General features: G+C 42.6%; 1 protein-coding gene across 2 annotated transcripts in view; it reads right to left on the reverse strand.

Moving 5' to 3' along the window:
• Nucleotides 1–21036, reverse strand: part of VWC2 (von Willebrand factor C domain containing 2) — a 103440-nt gene that overhangs the window by 42118 nt on the left and 40286 nt on the right. For both annotated transcript variants that reach the window (XM_038760345.1, XM_038760344.1), the window contains one exon: nucleotides 19251–19380. In XM_038760345.1, the coding sequence (XP_038616273.1) occupies nucleotides 19251–19380 (130 nt within the window). The remainder of the gene's footprint in view (nucleotides 1–19250; nucleotides 19381–21036) is intronic.

Raw genomic sequence — 21036 nt, forward strand, 5'->3', positions numbered from 1 at the left:
AAAGAGAAAGAGGATGCTTCTGAACAGGGGACATGTCTACCAAATATGCTATATTGTACTCTCCCAAGTGTTTAGTACAGTGCTCTGTAAACAGTAAGCACTCAAATATAATTTATTGATTGGGAGAGGAATTGAGGGAGAGAAGAGAGTTCTTTGAGATCAGGAGATGACACTGATTGTGTTTGTGCGTGTGTGTAGAGTGACTAGAAATCCCATCCAGATTGAACATTCATTCAATCATATTTATTGAGCGCTTACTGTGGGCAGAGCACTGTAATAAGCACTTGGGAAGTACAAGTCATATGTAATAAAGATTAGCTCTTGCATATCCTGAAGTGTTTGCTACTCTAGTCCTGTGCATCAGTTCCCTTGCAAATAATCTTCTGTAAGTGTCCTTTCTGAGAGACTTCCAGTTTTCAATTTCCAGGTTGATTGGTCTCCTGCTGCAGTTACCTGCAGAGAAGGCATCAACAGAGGTAGACTCAGTTCCTAGGATGACAGTTCCCAGAAACGCTCACAGTGGAGAGAGTGGCGGCAACTGTATGGAGGCTTAGAGCAATAGTAGAGGCCCATACCTTCTGTGCCACAATTGCTGCTGCTTCCAAGCCAGGGAGGTACGATGAACCCTGTTCTGCTACTTAACGATGTATGTCTCATGTGGGACCAGGACTGTGTTCAACCTGATTAATTTGTGTCTACCCCAGTGCTTAGAACAGTGCTTGGCAGAGAGGAAGCACTTGGCAAGTACCATAATTATTATTATTTTTACAATCCTTTCTCTCTCTCTCTCTCTTTCTCTCTCCCCACCCCCCCCAAAATGGACAAGCACAGAACCACTGTGTGCATGTATGCCCTTTGCATAGATGTATAAAACTGCACTGTGCCTCATCACACAGTTATCTTGGAGATGCCATACCAGAGGAGGATTTATAACAATAATTATTATTACTTTGGTATTTGTTAAGCACTTACTATGTGCCAGGCAGCAAGGCCTAGTGATTAGAGCACAAGCCTGGGGATCAGAAGGACCTGGGTTCTAACCCCAGTTCCATCACATGTCTGCTGTATGACCCTAAGCAAGTCACTTAACTTCTAGTGCCTCAGTTACCTTATTGGTAAAATGGGGATTAAGACTGTGAACCCTATGTAGGACAGAGACTGTGTCCAATCCAATTACCTTATATCTACCCCAGCAGCTTAGTACAGTGCCTGGGACTTAGCACTTAACAGAGAACCACAATCATTATTATTAGGCACTATACTATGCTCTGAGGTAGATACAGATAATCAGGTCCCACAACAGGCTCACAGTCTAAATAAGAGGGAGGACACGGATTGAATCCCCATTTTGCCGATAAGGGAACTGAGACAGAGAGAAGTGAAGTGACTTGTCCAAGGTCAGCCAGCAGATGTGTGGCAGAGCCAGGATTAGAATTCAGGCAGGTCCTCTGACTCTGAGGCCCATGCTCTTTCCCTTAGGCCAAACTGATCTCTACTGAGGTGTAACCCAGGGGAAAATTAAAGGGAGTATGACTGGTCCTTCCTTCATCCTTTCAGGACAATGTATGCTTCCGGAACTGAGTGTTGCAGTGGTGCTAAGTGATCTATCCCCTCTGAGCAATGTCTCCAGCCTGTAAGCCCCTCTCCCTTTCCAGCCCCTCACCAAACCAAGCCAACAACTCTCAAAGCTAGCAGCAAGCTCTTCTTAAAGACTGACCCCCATAGGAATTGTGCTACCCTACCTAACCGAGACAGAAATGACTTGACGTTGGCAAAGAGATCTCAGCCATGCAAAAGTAGACAGAATAGTAATATCATTTTTCGGTAGTGTTAACCATGGTGAATGTTAATTAAATGACAAAACAGTTTCAGAGAGAACAAATAGTCGATATCCTGTTATTTTTAGACAAAACTTTATAAACTAAATCAAAACCAATATTGAACAAAGATGGTCCCTGCCTTCCAAGCTGAGTGACCTTTTGTATGTACCAGAACAATCAATATACAAAAATTTGTTAAGAGAAAGATTCACAGCTATTTGCATGTATAAACGTGAACTTTGATTTTAGCTCTGTTAATCCAGGAATGATTATTTTACTGAGATCAAACTCTATGAACATAGCTACTTCATGCTATGGTGTTTAACCTTAATCTGTCTCAGAAATATGGTGACAACTTCACCTTTAAATGTAGAAACCTGGCAGTTTTTATCATTTTAAGTCAGTAGCATTTTATTAGTTCTTATTTAACTTTCAGACCTAGTTATGAAGGGTTGTTAGTAATTTACCTGGTATTTTTTATCTTCAAATGCAAATTTCAATGACTTTCACATGAACCAGGTCAGGGAGTATGAGACACCTCCTTCCTCTGCCATAATAATAATAATAATAGTAGTTTTTAAAAACTTATTTTGTGCTAAGCACTCTTCTAAGCACTTGGGTAGATACAGGGTAATCAGGTTGGATCCAGTGCCTTCCCCAGGTGAGGCTAAAAGTCTAAGTAGAAGGGAGTAGGTTTGAATCCTCATTTTACAGATGAGGTAACTGAGGCTCAGAGAAGCTAAATGGCTTTCCCAAAGTCACACAGCAGACACACGGCAGAGCTGGGATTTGAACCCAAGACCTTCTGACTCCCAGGACTGTGCTCTATCCACTAAGCCTATTTCCACCTCACGGGGCATGCCAACCCCGCAGACAGTGGGATATAGGTCTACTGGAGGAGGGCATGCTGGTCTAAAGGAAGGCGAGCTGGGACAATTGTGGAGGTTTGCAGGAAGAGCAAGATAAAGTCCCACAAGAACAGAAAAGGCGATTCAACCGGTGGCAAGAGATTAGTACAATGCTTTACACGCAGCAGGTGCTCAATAAATCCGAGTGAATGAATGAATGAATGGAAACTTCAGCTTCATTTGGAAGGTACAGCAATTCAGATTGGTCAGAGAATTTATCAGTTTCCTCTTGAGTCAGTTTTCGGTCTTGCCATGGAGAGAACTCACTAAGGGTGAAGAATCCTACCTTCAATAAAAGTCATCTTTCTGCTGGTACTCATCACAGGATCCAGAACAATGCTCTCACATCTTGGACATTCACAAGAAATTATGTTGATAATTCAGCCAGAAGGAACACTGCATTGGCAGGATGATCTATGCTCCTTAGGGATAATCAGTTTTAATGTAATTTTAATTTAATTTTAATTGGAGAAGCAGCATGGCATAGTGGATAGAGCAGGAGCCTGGGTGTCTGAAGGTCATGAGTTCTAATCCCAGCTCTGCCACTTGCCTGCTCTGTGACCTTGGGAAAGTCACTTCACTTTTCCGGTCCTCAGTTACCTCATCCGCTAAGTGGGGATTGAGACTGTGAGCCCCACGTGGGACAGGGGCTGTGTCCAACCCAATTTGCTTGCCTCCACCCCAATGCTTAGTCCATTGTGAGAACTTAACAAATACCAATATCATTATTATTATTATTAATTATCCCCAAATTCTTCCAACAAGTATCTCTTAAGGAGACTGAACCTTAATTTAGTTGAATGACTTGTTTTATGTCAGGTGCTGCCATTGAGGGAACTGTATAATGAAGTTAGGTATCACGTCATATCATTCCAACACACTTCTCACCACCAGGATTGATTAAACGCCTACTGTGGCAAGAGCTCTGAACTGGTCATTTGGGGACACGCAAATAGAAGTAAAAGATGTGGTCTCTGATCTCCAGGAGTGGAAAAAGTAATGCAGGAGATCCTACATCATCCCGAACCAGAGAGACTTAAAGAATGATTTCATTACTGCCATCGTGCGTGGTGGGAATACTGGCCTGGTCCTTGCCTGATACAGTCAATAATTTCTCTAATCATAAAACCAGTGTATCAGAGCAGGATCCAAGCAATCCATCTAGTTGAATGTCAAATGGCTGGAGGATGAAAAGGCAGGCAAGACAGCATTAAAATACCTCAATCAGAGCATGAAACCCTACCCATGATTACCAACATGAGCAATGAATGTGTCTCTAAAAAACACCATTGTCCAGGAAGCTCCAAAGACAGAAACCATAATAAGGAAGTCTATAAATTCCCAAAGACTGTATTCAAACACACCTTTCATTTACGGGAAAGCTGGTGTCATCCTCAAAGAATTAAGGAGAACAACAGTCAGTTATCTCCTTACTATATCCACTAATCCCTAGTTTGCTATCTTCTTTCCACTCAAGATGACCATCTAAATATGCCTTGCTCTCACCTCTCCCGTTTCTTTCCTCTTGCTCTCACTGTTTTCCCAGCTTGAGATTTCTCTCTTTCCAAATCCAACAGACCACAGCCCTCTCCACAGTCAAAGCCCTTCTAAAATCCCAGTACCCCCAATTCTTCCTTCAGATAAAATCCCCACACTTTTTGTCATATGAACCTATCAATTGTTCCAAGCATGTACAAAATTAATTATTCTCATCTTCAGCCCTTTTTGTATATGTTTACTCAACCATACAAATTTATTATTTTGACTACTCAATTTGCAAATATTTTCACATCTGATTTCCTGTTAGTGGATAAGCTCCTTGTGGGCAGGCATTGTGCTGCCTTTGTTTTGTATTTGCCAGATGCTGTCTAGTGCATTACATCCAATAATCAATCAATCCATCAATTATATTTATTGAGCATTTACTGTGTGCAGAGTACTGTACTCAATGCTTGGGAGAGTACAGTGCTAAAGAGTTGATAGACATGTTCTCTGCCCACTGCAAGCTTGTTGTCTAGAGGGGAAGGTAGGCACATCCTCGACTCCACTCTCTCGCTCACCCCTCACATACAATCCGTCACCAAAACCTGCTGGTCTCACCTCCGCAACATTGCCAAGATCTGCCCTTTCCTCTCCATCCAAACCGCTAGCTTGCTGGTTCAATGTCTCATCCTATCCCGACTAGATTACTGCATCAGCCTCCTCTCTGATCTCCCATCCTCCTGTCTCTCCCCACTTCAGTCTATACTTCACGCTGCTGCCCAGATCATCTTTGTGCAGAAATGCTCTGGGCATGTTACTCCCCGCCTCAAAAATCTCCAGTAGCTGCCAGTCAACCTACACATCAAGCAAAAACTACTCACTCTCGGCTTCAAGGCTCTCCATCACCTTGCCCCCTCCTACCTCACCTCTCTTCTCTTCTACAGCCCAGCCCGCATCCTCCGCTCCTCTGCTGCTAATCTCCTCACTGGGCCTCATTCTTGCCTGTCCCGCTGTCGACCCCCCGCCCACATCATCCCCCTGGCCTGGAATGCCCTCCCTCCGGACATCCGCCAAGCTAGCTCTGTTCCTCCCTTCAGAGCCCTACTGAGAGCTCACCTCCTCCAATAGATCTTTCCAGACTGAGCCCCCTTTTTCCTCTCCTCCTCTCCAACCCCGCCACCTTACCTCCTTCCCCTCCCCACAGCACCTGTATATATGTTTGTACAGATTTATTACTCTATTTATTTTACTTGTACATATTTACTATTCTATTTTGTTAATGATGTGCATCTAGCTTTCTATTTATTTTGATGACTTGACACCTGTCCACATGTTTTATTTTATTGTCTGTCTCCCCCTTCTAGACTGTGAGCCCGCTGTTGGGTAGGGGCCATCTCTATATGTTGCCAACTTGTACTTCCCAAGTGCTTAGTACAGTGCTTTGCACACAGTAAGCACTCAATAAATATGATTGAATGAATGAATGAATAAAGAAATTATGGATATGTACATAAGTGTTGTGGGGCTGAGGAAGGGGATGAATAAAGAGTGCAAATCCAAGTTCAAGGGTGACACAGAAGGGAGTGGAATTGGTCAGGGAAGGCCTTCTGGAAGAGATGTGCTTTTAATAAGACTTTGAAGGCAGAGAGAGTGATTGTCTGTTGGATATGAAGGTGGAGGCAGTTCCAGGCCAGAGACAGGATGTGAGTGAGGGGCTAGCAGTGAGATAGATTAGATTGAGGTACAGTGAGTAGGTGGGTATTAGAGAAGCTAAGTGTTTGGGCTGGCTTGTAGTAGGAAATCAGAGAGGTAAGGTAGGAGAGAGAAAGGTGATTGAGTAATATAAAGCCACTGGTAAGGAGTTTCTGTTTGATGCAGTGGTGCAATGGCTATCACTGGAGGTTCTTGAGGAGTGGGGAAACAAGGACTGAATGGTTTTGGAGAAAAATGATCTAGGCAGCAGAGTGAAGTATGGACTGAAGTGGAAGAGACAGGAGTCAGGGAAGTCAGTAAGAAGGCTGATGCTTTAATCTAGGCAGGATAAGGCTAAATGCTTGGAACTTGTGCATGGAAAGAAGACTGCAGACACGAGCATGCATGTTTTCCTCCATAATAATAATAATAATAATAACGGTATTTGTTAAATGCTTTCTATGTGTCAGGCACTGTACTAAGTGCTTGGTAGAAACAAGATAATTGGGTTGGACACAGTCCCTGTCCCCTGTGGGACTCACAGTCTTAGTCTCCATTTTACAGATGAGAGAACTGAAGCACAGAGATGTAAAGTGACTTGCCCAAGGTCACACTGCAGACACGTAGTGGAGCCGGGATTAGAACAAATGACCTTCTGGCTCCCAGGGCCAGGTTCGATTCACTAGGCCATGCAAGCGTATGTGGGCACTGCAGCCAGGCCTCTCCCAGCTGGTCACAGAGAGCGGCTGTGGTTAGTGTCCCCTCCACCAGGCTGTGTGGATAAAGGGGACACACTGATGGGTCAGGGATCAAATAGGTCACTATGGCAGGGGCTGGTGGGGAGAGGGACAATCTCTCCATTCAACAGCCTGGGCTCCGGTGGGGAGAAGATCTTTCCCCTTCCCTCACAGCAGGAAAATGGTGCAAACTAAAGCGATTCTGTCCAAATCCTCGGGTGTGTGCCTGAAGTCTGTCTTCCCCCAGGGCGGGTGGAAGAGACAAAATGATTAGTCTCATGTTGGTTTTCTTTCTATTAAAAAAAAGACAAAAACTAAATCCCCCAGGGCCAGCAGTGGTTTGAGTCACGGAAGATCCCCAGGCCAGGAAGCACTATGGCCATGGTCCGGCCCAGCAGGGCAACATGCTGGGGACGGGAGTCAGACTGAATCATATGACTGGCAGAGGGAAGCGGTGCCACATTGGATCATGGTTAAACCCCTTCTCCTCGGGATTGGTAGAACTGATAAGACTCTCAGAAACTTCATGAGCCAACCAAATGCCTCTTCTGCAAGTCACACCCTTGTACAGATTTAATCCTGGGTTGCATGTGTTGTGGAGTGGCTGTGCCCAGAATATGCCAGGACTGGAATGCAGAGGTGGGTTTGTCCATCATCTTCATTTACTTGTATGCCTTAAAACCGTTTAACTCATAGCCTTTAACTAACTTGCAGTCAGCTCTCCACCTACTGGATAGTTTCAAATAAAATATTGCGTTGAGCGACTTCTCCAAGAATCAAATGAACTGACTTCTTTTCCAACAGATATATGTAATAGGGAACAATTGGGAAGAAGTTCAGTGCCTTTTTAGAAGTGATTTAGATAGAAACTAAATATGCTTTAAGATCAGCTACTTCAATCAATCATATTTATTGAGCTCTTACTGTGTGCCGAGCACTGCACTAAGCACTTAGCACTGTACTACTTCTATTAGGAATAGACCCAGTTACACATTATAAGGAATGAAAGTCACAAGGAAAAAAAAATGACATTTTAAGGAAATCGTATGGGATCCTGGATATCTGCAGACTTTCTAGGAAAATGCAATGGATCATATTTTCCTTGTTTTTTGCTTGTAAATTCTTTGGTCAATACAATCTAATCTCCTTCTGATAGAAAAACATAGGAGTTAATATATTAAAGAGAAAGGTCCATTAACATCTGATAGGATTACAAAAATGTAAGCTCTTTGAAATGATCCCATTCGTCAAAGATGAGATATGCTCCATGAAATCAAAATTTATGGTTACTTCCTGAGGAAATGGACTATTTTACAACTGAAATTTATATTCCTGAAAGAGAAACTAAGAATCTCCTTCTACTAGTTAGGTGAGAGCAGAATTGACCTTCCTGAACAACGTAGACATCTAGGACACATTTTACATTCCTTCCAAGCATTTACAGAAATTCCACACCTAGGATGAACCCAGAATATTCACTGAATAGCTGCACAGTGGACAGATCTTAGAGGAAAATGGGATCTTCCATGGTGTAATTTGTTTTCACAGTGTCTTCTAAAGCCAGTCTGAGATTTTCTTCTTATGCAGTACTTTTTATATAGTGCTATTGTCATAAGAAGCCTGGGAAAAAGTGAACTTCTCCCTAGGAGTTTAGATGATGGTTGTTTCTATATTGTAAATATTTAATGTTTCTTTGATTTTGTAAATTTTCATTGAAGATTTTCCCTTCTTAACTTTTCCCACAATGTTAACACAAGAGGGTGTCCCGATAAAACCTGGAGTGGCAGAGTTGGCATGGATGGCTGGATTGGAAGTCCCACTTCTGGTGCAGCCCCGATTCCATCCCGATCCAAAAGTGGCCTGGGGGATCCTCTTAGTATCTTAGAAAACCTGCTTTACTCGACCTCTTTCTAGGTCAGTCACTAATCCCCCTCACCATCTCCGAGACCAGGCTCATTCCGGACTTTACCCTTTCCCTTGCTGCTCTCTTCCAAAGGGCACCCATCTTTCTCCCACTCCCCGCAACCTGACTTATGGGGCTAGGAGAAGTCGACCTGTTCTTTGGACCCTCCTTCCAATGCTGCTTTTACATTATCCCACTTGTTCCATCCCTCCATTTAAGCCCTTCTGCTCCTTTGAGCCTTGTCCTCAACCACCCGTTATAATTACTCATCTCAGCCATCAACCCACCTCCCACCTCCATTTTTCTGAGTGAACCTGATGCTTTTATCACCTTCCTTTAATCCTTCACTCCTCCTCCTCCTCACTAATTTATGGGAACATCAATATCTAGATCTATGAGTCCTCAACCACCTGATTCTAACCCCAGCTCCACCACTTGTTTGCTCTATGACTTTAGGCAAGTCACTTCACTTCTCTGTTCTCAGTTACCTTATCTGTAAATGGGGATTAAGACTGTGAGCCTTCTGTGGGACAGGAACTGTGTCCAACCTGATTTGCTTATATCCACCCCAGCACTTAGTACAGTGTCTGGCATATAGTAAGTGCTTAACAAATACCCTTATTATTATTATTATTTTGTAGACTTCCCGATCCATCCCATCTCACCCTCTCACCAACTTGGGTCCAAACTGGTCCTCATCACACTCATCATCATTCCATTTCTAATCTCACTAACTCCAAAATCACACTCTCTAAATACAATCTCCAAACCTCCCTCTCCACATGACTTTCTTTTTCCTCCGTGAACAGAACTCCCATTTCTAAACCCCCCTCCACTTACCCTAGGCCATCACTCCCCATTTGGACCCAACTGCTTTTCTTGATGCACAAATCCTCACCCTCTCCTCTGGATGTCAATCTCACATCACTAACCCCAAGTATGCACCCTTTACCCATTCATTCTTTCAATCGGATTTATTGAGTGCTTTCTGTGTGCAAAGCTTGTGCAGAGGTGTGCTGTTAGTGGAAATCAAGGTTCCAGGCCTATTCAAACTCAGGGTCATCTGATGTAATTCTTCCCGCTCTCCCCCTCAACAGCACTACCACTCTTTTCTCATTGACTCCCATTCCCATTGCCCACACAAATTATTTCTGAACTTTAGTTCAATCAATGACATTTATTAAAACTTATTGTATGCAAAGTACTGTACTAAGGACTTGAGAGACTATAATACAACAGATTTGGTAGACACATTCCCTTCTCACAAGAAGCTCCCTCCTGAAACCTCAGCTCCTGCCTTCATGGCCATCTCCACATTAAATCACTCAATCAGCTCTCTTTGCTACTTGTCTTTGTTTCTTTCCCACTACAATTCAGCCCACCCACTTTACTACTTTAACATCAACCTACTTTTTGACTCCATGCTCATATCTTCCTCCTTACCTGGAACCCTCTTCCATTCACTAATTCAGTCAATAGTATTTATTGAGTGCTTACTCTGTGCTCTGCTACTGTATGCTCTTGGTGCAGTGCTCTGCTGAACTAAGAGCTCGTGAAAGTACAATACAATAATAAAAAACAGACACAGACAACAAGCTTCCACTTCACGTCTGGCAGACCATTACTCTCCCAATCTTCAAAGTTCTTTTTTTTTTTTTAAACACAGTTCAGATAAAAGTGACCACCAAATGGAAGTTCTGCATTTTCTCATTGGTAATTGTAAAATTATTAAAGCCATTCTCATATGGCAGTGCTGCCAACCATGATTGAATCAGTTCATTAAACCTATATAAGGTTAATGAGCTGCTGTCTCAGGTAAAAAAATAATTTTCTGTCTTAGATATCTGCCATACATTTTTAATAAATCCTCACTCCTTTCTCCTGTTACAACTCACACCCTCCATTCCTTCCAGGATTACTTTCTCACTGTGCCTTGTTAATAATACTGATAATAATAATTATTATGGTACTTGTTAAGCACTTACTATGTGCCAAGAACTGTTCTAATCAGGTTGGACACAGTCCCTGCCCCACATTAGGTTCACACTCTGAATCACCATTTTTTACAGATGAGGTAACTGAGGCACAGAGAAGTTAAGTGACTTGCCCAAGGTCACACAGCAGACAAGTGTTGGACTCAGGATTAGAACCCATGACCTTCTGACTCCGAGGCCATGCTCTATCCACTACACCATGCTGCTTCTGTTCTCATCTCTCCTGCCTCCAGTAATAATTAATAATAATTATGGAACTTGCTAAGTGCTTACTATGTGCCAAGCACTGTTCTAAGCACTGGGGTATGTACAAGTTAATCAGGTTGACACAGTCCCTGACCCACTTGGGGCTCACACTCATCCCTATTTTACAGGTAACTAAAGCACAGGGAAATGAAGTGGCTTGTCCAAGTTCACATAGGAGACATGTGGTGTGCTGGGATTAGAAACCGGGTCCTTCTGGCTCCCAGGCTGGTGATCTATCCACTAAGCCACACTCCAACCCCTGACATACATCTTCCTCCTTCCTGGATCTCTCTCTCTCTCCTCATCTCCAAAAATCCTTCCAAAATCCTGTCTTCAAGGAGGCCATCCCAATTCATTTTCCTTCTCCCCAGGTTCCATCCAGCTACCATCTCAGGACTTTTGCACTCAATTCTTATCCTGACACGCATTTTTCACACTCGACTGCTTGAGCATGTCTTCTGCCTAATGTATGTTATTTTATGTCTTTCTCCCCAGCTCCTTCCTTTATACCCTTCTAAATTTTATACAGTGCTTTGCAGACAGTACTCAACAAACATTTTTGATTGATCAATTTATTGCACACTCTACTCTCTGCTCCTAGTCAATATGGTACTGAATAAATGACAATTACGGCACAAATAATGAGAATCCCACCTGGAAACCATTTCAGAAGAGCCTGTTAGAATCTCTGAAGCAATAACCTCTTACTCATTTCTGAAACACCTCTTTGCCCTGAATTTCTGGGCTTTTTGTAAAAAACAACAACAACAAGAAAAGGACCTGTAACCTGAGAAGACTGAGGCAGAGTGAATTTGAGGAAAAAAAAATCCCCTGCTTTATTAAACTCAAGCTTTACAATGAATAGTTATAATGGCACTTTAATATTTCATTTGTCCCAGTGTCATATTCAGTGACCTTTCAGGTTCAGAGATGACACTGCTGCTGATGAGATTTTTATTAGTCCATGGGTGTAAGGCTGAGAGCTACCAGGAAGCAAAACTGACCCACTGAGAAGATACATATATGTCTAACAGTCCCTTGAGCATCACATGCCTGTAAAAATTGTCCCTTGCTGAATTGGTGTGTTTTTACTCACAGCATCTGATGTTGTTTCATTTTTCCTTCATGGTGTTACTATCTTCCTGAAATCTCTGAGCCAAAATAGTTGCCCCATTTATGACTGCAGCGTGCCAGGCTAATCTCTCTTCTCCTGCAGTTTCCTCATTATCCATTGCCATTCCATAATTCTTGAAGTTTTGCTTCACTGTGTCTTTAAAGTGTTTCATCTGTCTCCTGGGCTTACAGTTAAATCAGTACAGACAACCATAGAGTAACTTTCAAGGTATCTTGTTCTCATCCTCTGGCTGTGTGATTCACACCAGCACAATCCAGCGGGCTTAAGTGCATGCCAGGCTCTTCCTTCTTAGTAAACCTGTCTTACCCCGTGACATTCAGTGTGTAGATGGTATTAATGGAACTGCTCAAATAAGGGGCCTATGTTTAATCCAGGTCTCACAGTCAGGATACAGAATCAGAACTACAAATTTTCTGAATCTTGATGCCCCAGGATTTTTTTTTCTTGTTTTTCACCTTACTGCATATCTGAATCATAATCTAAAGCAGAGTCTCAGTTTGAAAAAAGCTTGCCACTTCTGCCCCCATTTGAGAACAACTAAATGTGGCATGCTAAGACACTGACAAAATGACCAGAGCCAGCTCTGTCATAAAGGCAAAGGGGATGACTGTTTAGGGTGGTGAATAGCTAGGTGCACTGCTTAAGTGCTTAGAACAGTGCTAAGTGCGTCTGCCCCTTCCAAACTGTGAGCCCGTTGTTGAGTAGGGACCGTCTCTATATGTTGCCGACTTGTACTTCCCAAGCGCTTAGAACAGTGCTCTGCACACAGCAAGTGCTCAATAAATTCAATTGAATGAATGAACGAATGAATGAAAGAGTGTTCTGCATAGAGTAAGCAGCAGGGTCTAGTGATCAGGGATGAAAATAGTTAGCAGCTCAGAGCCTTGTGTACCTATTCTGGCCCCAACTCCCACATATAGAGCTCGGAGTACCCTGCCCTGACACTTCCTTCACCTTGCTGGTCTCTCGAGGTGACTTGGCAAAAGTGAGGGATCCAAGCACTCTCTCTAGCCATGGCTCCTGGGTTCTCGTCCTTCGCTGGGCCTCTCTTCTCCCTTTTCCAGCCTTGATTTCCAGTTGTGGCAGGGAGGGTAACCCCTCTTCGGGGCTTATTGTTGTGTTGTACTCTCCCATGTGCTTAGTACTGTGTTTAGCGCACAGTAAGTGCTCAATAAACACGATCAAATGAATGAAATGCCAAAGAAGATCTCATTAGTATCCCTCTAGACTGCAAGCTCATTATGGTCAGGGAATGTGCCTTCTAATTCTCCCAGGTGCTTAGTACAGTGCTCTGCACATAGTTAGCTCTCAATAATTACTATTGATTGAATGGTCAATTAGTTGGACCCAATAGAACTTGTTTTAGCTCCAGCCAAGGCTCCGTCAAATCTCCTTGTTATTCTCCATATCATCCGGCCTATGGTTTTTGGAGACAAACCTAATTTATACACCTTACCATCCTAATTTATGCACCTTTTCTTTCCATTCCCACACAGGGCAACAACAGGAAGCGGCATGGTATGGGCCTGAAATTCCTCCCACTATAAAGGAGGGTGTTGAGGCCTATTAAATGGACAAACAAGGCCTTGGAGAATTCCTTAGGACCCGAGATGGCCAAACAGCTTTCTGGAGCTTTCAAGCAGTCCTAATCATGAATTCAGTAACAGCTCAGAGGATGGGAGAACCCTCCTGATTCCAGTAAGCCACCAGTAAATAACCCGACAACTCCTTTAAAATGCTTTTAGAATGGAATGATCATTGCCTAAATCCTTCTTTTACCCTCTTTGTTGAGGCATTGGGCTCTGCTTCTGTGTTTAGAACTTTATGGCAGGTCTCTGTTGTTCCTGAGGACTGCATGCACACATACACACACACACACACCCCTCCCCCTGCCCCGCCCACGGGTATTTGCAAACGGTCCCTTCTATTAAGTGTTTGGCACCACCGCACTGCCAGGTGTCTTACTCTTGCCAACCCCTTCACTAGGGATGACTTCCAAGTCCAGAGCAGGAAACTGAGTTTCAGGAGGCTGAGGTGCCTTGCCCGAGCAGCTAACAGGAATTAGACTCCATGACTCTCGGCTCCAAATCCTGCGGGAAGACTCCCCTTTTCACACTTTGAATGGCTGCAGAGGTTCTGGCGCAGAGAGGGACCATTGGTAAACTGCAATATTAATTCTAATAGTCCCTGGTGGCACACACAGAACGACAGGATCTTTCCTCCTTGAGGCTGACAAGGTCACTTTCTGCAGCACATCTCCCACGGTTAACATCTTGGTTTATTAATGCTCCCAAATTAAGTTTTTGCACAGATGGGCACAATGGAGCTATTTTGTCTCCTAATGCAGATAGGTCCTGGAGCCTCAATTAATTCTCCTACATTCATATAAATGCCTCTCGCCTATGGGACCTTAACTGAAACTGAACTTCTGAAGCTTTGAAGTTCATCCATCACTTGAGAAAACCTGCACCCCTGAAAGTTGATGCTTCCCAATTGTTTGTTCAAGGAAAACTACCTCCACAGGCTTCCATCTTATCAGAAAGGAAAACCTGGAGTGGTCAATCCATACGAGCCAACAAAGTGAATATATTAAGTTTAATTTCATTTGCGATAATGTAATTACATTCATGGCACTTTTGCTATCAAATTTTTAGCCTCTGTGATTCCACATAACCAATAGGCTTGGAAAATAGCAACTGAACTTTCATTCATTCAATTATATTTATCTAGCACTTACTGTTTGTAAAGCACTGTACTAAGTACTCGGGAGAGTATTGTATAACAATAGACACATTCCCTGCCCCCAGTGAGCTCACAGTCTAGAGGGGGAGACAGACTTTAATATAAATAAATTACAGATAAGTAATAAATTACAGATGTGTAGAACTAAATTCTTCCTTCCGATGGGTGATGGTCCAATGAAAGCCAAAAAGGCAAATCAGTAGAATTTAATAAAGAGCAGAGGGATAACCCTATAAGGTCACTTGTAGAATCCCCTAGGACTCTTTCACGCTAGTACAATTTCTTCATCCATATTTGAAAAGTAGTTTCTCATACGGTCACCATTTTGCGTTTCTTCTAATTGTCTATTCATTTTTTATAGTGTATTTCTTCTTGAAACATACTTTTTTTTCTTGTTAGGGATTTTTGAGCATTGTAAATCATTCATTAAAGCTTAGTCAAAACGGAAAACTCGTCTATGCTAGAAAAATCTGTGGGTCAAGTGAACCTTACATTTAAGAACACCACATAAACATTCCTCGAGGCCTTATGCAACACGTCTGACAAACTACAGAAAGATTAAAGCAATGTTGTGCCTGTGACATATGTCTCCAGGAAACCTAAGAACACTGGTATCTGTGTTGATTTTGTTTTGACAGGTCTGAACCTTGGATTGGCCATTTTAAAAATATGACAAAATCAAATTTGCTGTTTAATATTCTGGTTGGCCTTTCTGAATAAAGGCCTTTTGAAATATTTATTAATCTAGCTAAATGGATGAGCTACTCAAATTAAAAAAAAAATCTCTTTAGACCCACACTGGAATCCAGGGAGTCATAGAATTCTACAGCTGAAGAGGACTTTGTGAGACCATCTGGTCCAGCCCCCTGCCTCCAGGAAGATGAAGGACTTGCCCTCTCAGGGCAGAAGGACTTCTATTTTCTCCCTAAAGACTGCCGTGGATGGAGAACCAAAACAATCACTTTGGTTGCTAGTCCGAGGGATTTATTGCTTATACCAAGAAGTGCCCTTCCTTGTTTCTAACTATGATTTTTCCTGCTTTGCTTTTAGTCCATTTCCCCAGGCTTGATCTTTGGAGAAGCTGCATGGCCTAGTAGAAAAAGCATGGGCCTGGGAGTCAGAGGACCTGGGTTCTAATCCTGGCTCCACCGCTTGCCTGATGCGTGACATTGGACAAATCACTTAACTTCTCTGTGCCTTAGTTCCTGCATCTGTAAAATGGGGATTCAATATGTTCTCCCTCCTTCTTGGACTGTAAGCCCATGTAAGGGCTTGATTATCTTGCATCTAGACCAGTGCTTAGTACAGAGCTTGGCACATAATTAACCCTTAACATATACCACAATTAGTGAACATGGAGAACTTGCCCTAATCATCACCATAAAATTCCTTCAAATATTAGAAAAAAAATATTAAATCATCCCTTAGCCTTTCTCCTTCAGCCCAAACTATTTCAATCCCTTTCATCTCCCCTCAGAGTATCCATTTTCCATTCCTTTAGTCATATTTCTAGCCCTTATTGGGCCCCATACTTTGGAAAAAAAAAAGTGATAACCTCAACTAAGCTCATAAGTTAGAGAAGGGTTTGACCAGTGTAGCTTGTTTCCTGACCCTTGGGTGTCATATTCCTTTTTTCAGAAGGTCAGGGAACAGCCCCAGGACCCCTATGCAGTTTTCAGAGGCCTTAAAACATTTGATTTAATCAGCAGATCAAGTCTCTGAAAACTATTAAGCAGATTTGGCTGTCCTGAAAGGTTCATCGGGATTCTGAAACTGCTTCCTGACCATAGGTCTGACCAGGTCAGAGCTAAGAATGCCCTTTCTGAATCATTCTCTTTTGCCAGTGAAGTAATGTAGGAATGTATAGGTGGCTCAAACCTGTTCAACTTGTTCTATGCCGTCATGTTGGAGGATGTAATAATAATAATAATAACTATTATAATAATGGTATTTTTAAGTGCTTACTATGTGCTAAGCACTGTTCTACTCACTGGGTAGATACAAACTAATCAGGTTGTCCCAGGCTTCTTAATCCCCATTTTACAGATGAGACACAGAGAAGTGAAGTGTCTTGCCCAAGGTCACACAGCAGACAAGTGGCAGTAAGACAAGAGACAAGCACTAAACTGTGCGCTCCATGTGGGACATGGATTGTGTCCAACCTGATTATTTTGTATCTATCCCAGTGCTTAGTACAGTGTCTGGCACATAATAAGAGCTTAACAAATAACACTAAAAACAAGAATTTTATAAAGGTCCATCAGCAGTGGCCCTTCAGAATTGATGAGCAGCACTATCAGAACAGACTGTTATTTTTAGAAAAAATTGTCCTTGCTTATTACATACCATATTACCATAAGCACAATGCCTTTGAGTAACTCTTACATACTACCTTCCCATTAGTTTTTACTTCTTATTTTATTTAGTCACACATGCACCACATACAAATGCAAACTCCTATGAAATCAGAGTATTTCCAACTAGTCAAAAAGAATGGCATCAGTGCTAATCATTTGAAAGTTTCTTCACCTCATGAGTTGAAATCTCAAGTTGGTCAGCTCTCTGCAGTAAGTATTCTTACTTTACAGAAGTTTTGATTTACAATATCATGCAATTCCTTTATAATAAGACAATAATAATAATAATGATGGCACTTGTTAAGCACTTACTATGTGCCAAGCACTGTTCTAGTAGAGGTCTTTAATCTGTCATCTAATTTATCTCACTGGGAGAAAAGCCTTCTTTTCTGAGCAATACCAGTTCAAAAAATATTGCTATATTACAAATCAGATTCATTTAAGTAATGAAAAATCAAGATCAACTAATGTGCTTGTTGCATCTTCTACAAATTTTACGTACACAATAATATAAAGATAGGAAAAAATTTTTTTGCTCAATTTGGGGAGTCCGATCCACACATTTTTAGTCTTGGTGGAAATTCAAATTTCTCACCATAGAGTTATTTAATTGACCTTGCAAAATTGAACCAGGAAAATAAAATTAGATTTGCAGCCACTACTTCCATCCCATTAAAACTAGAAGTCTAAGCTTTTGGACCAATTAGAAGACTAAAATCTTTGCTAGACTTGAAGGTTGAAATGCTTAGATCACTTACAAAAACTCTTAAAAAGGAGTGACCTAGAAGGTTGCAAGCTGGTAAAATACACCATTTTGGAGGCCCAGGTAAAATGTGTACCACCAAACCACAAAATAGCCTACTAAATTGAACCTTGCTTGGCTAACTGGCACAAGGGAAAAAGGCTTCCTTTACAAAACGGAACACTCAGCAATAAGGAGAAGAGGAAAACCCATAAAAAAGCGGCAAGCTGTGGGCAAACAGGAAATCAGGCAGACTAAAAAGGATTTGAAGAGTGTCTTGAAAGGAATATTAAGCTAGTAATGAAAACTTCTCACATTGATCAAGTACAGGAACCTAGCTAGGGACTCAGGGTAGAAGGTGCACTCAAGTAGATTCATTCATTCAATCATATTTATTGAGCGCTTACTGAATGCAGAGCACTGTACTAAGCACTTGAAAAGTACAATTTGGCAACAGAGACAGTCCCTACCCAACAATGGGCTCACAGTCTAGAAGGGGGAGACAGACAACAAAACATGTAGATGAGGAGCAGTGGCAATTTCTGACATGGGATTGATCATATGAGTGTGAAGGGCTTGTTTGAATAATGATTAATAATAATTATGGCATTTGTTAAATGCTTACTATGTGCCAACCACTGTTCTAAGCACAGAGCATTGTTCTGAGAAGGAACTGGGTTGCTGAGAGGGGTGATGGAGAGAAAATTGGGACAGGACAGAGGCCTGCCATAGGAAAGCCTCCCCTAGTTCCTAAAGCAGGTCCTCCTTCTTCATTTGGTGATGAAAGCCTTAGTAGCCCTGAGAAGCAGGGTGGCCAATTGGCTAGAGCCTGGGTCTGGGAGTCAGAGGACCTGGGTTCTAATCCCCGGCTCTGCCACTTGTCTGCTGCGTGACCTCGGGCAAGTCAATTAATTTCTTTGTGCCTCAGTTTCTTCATCTGGAAAATGGAGATTAAGATCATGAGCTCCGCATGGGACAGGGACTGAGTTCAATCCGATCAGTCTGTATCTACCCCAGCACTTAGTACAGTGCCTGGCATTTAGAAAGCACTTAAATACTATAAAAAATGGCCCAGAGAAATCACTACTTAAAAGCTAGCCGAGAGTTGGGGTGGGTAAACTATGACCTGTGGGTGGGATGGGGGGTGTGTGTGTGTGTGTCTATGGTTTCTCCCCCCAACAGATGCCACAGATTTCTGGCAGTCATTTTACTTTCCTCTACGCTACTGAGGGAAGAGCAGAGGAGACCTTGAGGCCCTGATCTGCTCCAACATGGTTTTTAACCCATTCAAATCACAGTTTTCATGACCTGACAAAAATCCAGAAAATGGAAACACCACTAAAATAGAGGGATTAAGCTTAGTATCACCACTGACCTAAACGTCTTTTTCCTTCATTAGAAAACAGTATGTGTATGAGAGAGAGAGAGAGAGAGAGAAATAAATTTGCCAACATGACTCCATGAAGTAGTCATCTCGAGGGTCTGAACCTACCATTTTTGCAGATGGGGCAGCACTGATCAGGCTCATATACTGGATCCACACATTCGGTCTGAGGACAGGCAGACACCGTACACAGAACTTCACCGTTGGATTCGCAGCGGCACTTCTCACACGGGGAGACCTGTAATGGAATCCAGCCAGTCAGGTTATTCTTCCAGAACATTCCTTTTCAACCAGTGTTGGATTAGCCTCTATCTTAGCTAGTGTTACTTCATCACAGGGTCCTTTAAATCACCACCCACCTCCCAGCAATAGTCCTGAGCTGCTTTCGGCTCCTCTATGGGGAAGCTGGACACAGCCCAAATCCAAAGCTCTTTGATAGGCTCCCCCGCAACACATACCCAGCTGGAAAGGGCACTGGGAAAATCAGAGCCTCCATTGACTGTAATAGTGCCCAGTGTGATCAATGATATTTGAGCATGAAAGAGAGTCAGAAGGACCTGGGTTCTAATCCCACCTCTGCCACTTGGCTGCTGTGTGACCTTGGGCAAGTGATTTTACTTCTCTGTGCCTCAGTTACCTCATCTGTAAAATGGGGGTGAAGACTGTGAGCCCCACATGGAACAACCTGATTACCTTTCATCTACCATGCTTAGAACAGTGCTTGGCACATAGTAAGTGCTTAACAAATACCAACAACAACAACAAAAAAACAAACAAAAAAACCCATACACAGAAGAGAACATCTTCTCTCCCGATGCCCTGCCCGCTTTCTTCTAGTGAACGAGGCTGACAATGGTTTGCCAGAGAAGCTTCTGGAAAGGAATCTCAAACAGATGCAAATGAGATCTGGTGCCACCACTGGACTGTCCTAACCTACCTAAACTGCACACCCATGCAGAACAGCCCTATGCTTAGCAAAACAATAGAACAGCTCAAGTTTTTCAGGACAACTTATCCAGGTTTCCTCTGATAAATGGAAAAGTTATGAGAGAAAATATCAGTAAGGTTTATGCTTTAGCTTTGAATAAGCACTTAGTACAGTGCTCTGCACACAGTAAGCGCTCAATAAATACTGATGAATAAATCAGTGGTATTTATTGAGTGCTTACTGTGTGCAGAGTACTGTTCTAAATGCATAGGGGAGTATAATAAAACAGAGTTGGCAGGCACGATCCCTGCCCTCAAGAAGCTTGCAATCTACTGCTGACAAGTCTTTTTCCTGCTTGACCACAGTGGTTTCACAAAAGAGTCATTTTTTTTGTTACCCATTGAGTCAAATTATTCCCTATGCATCAGCTAGAATCCTGCTTCAGTGGAAAACTTTTGGCTCTGAGCAGACTGGCCCCAGCTCAGACATAGCCCTCTCTGAAATGGACCATCACTCAGACCCGAATCAATCAAGCTGACTGCCCTGCCTCTTACATCTACATCTCGCATCATCTACTCACATCTCCACATGCCTCAGAAAATCCCACTGATTGCCCATTCAACTCTCCAAACTAAAATTTTTTACCAAGAGTTTTAAGGCACTCAAATCAGCTTTCCACCTCCCAACTAACATCGTTCCTCTCCTACTACAACCCACATGCTTCATGCTTCTAACCCCAATGTATTCACTATATCTTGATCTCCTTCCTCTCACACTTGACCCTCTGCTCACAACCTCCCTCCAGCCTGGAATTCCCTCCCACTTCATATCCACACCACCACTCTCTCCATTTAAGAGCCCTACTACAATTATATGTCATCAAAGGAGTCTTTTCTTGACTAACCTCTTATCTTCCCCCCCAACACCCCCAGCCCCCAGTTCTCACTCCCACATCACCTATGCACT

Source organism: Tachyglossus aculeatus, chromosome 18 (assembly GCF_015852505.1).
Source record: "Tachyglossus aculeatus isolate mTacAcu1 chromosome 18, mTacAcu1.pri, whole genome shotgun sequence".
Classification (NCBI taxonomy): Eukaryota; Metazoa; Chordata; class Mammalia; order Monotremata; family Tachyglossidae; genus Tachyglossus; species Tachyglossus aculeatus.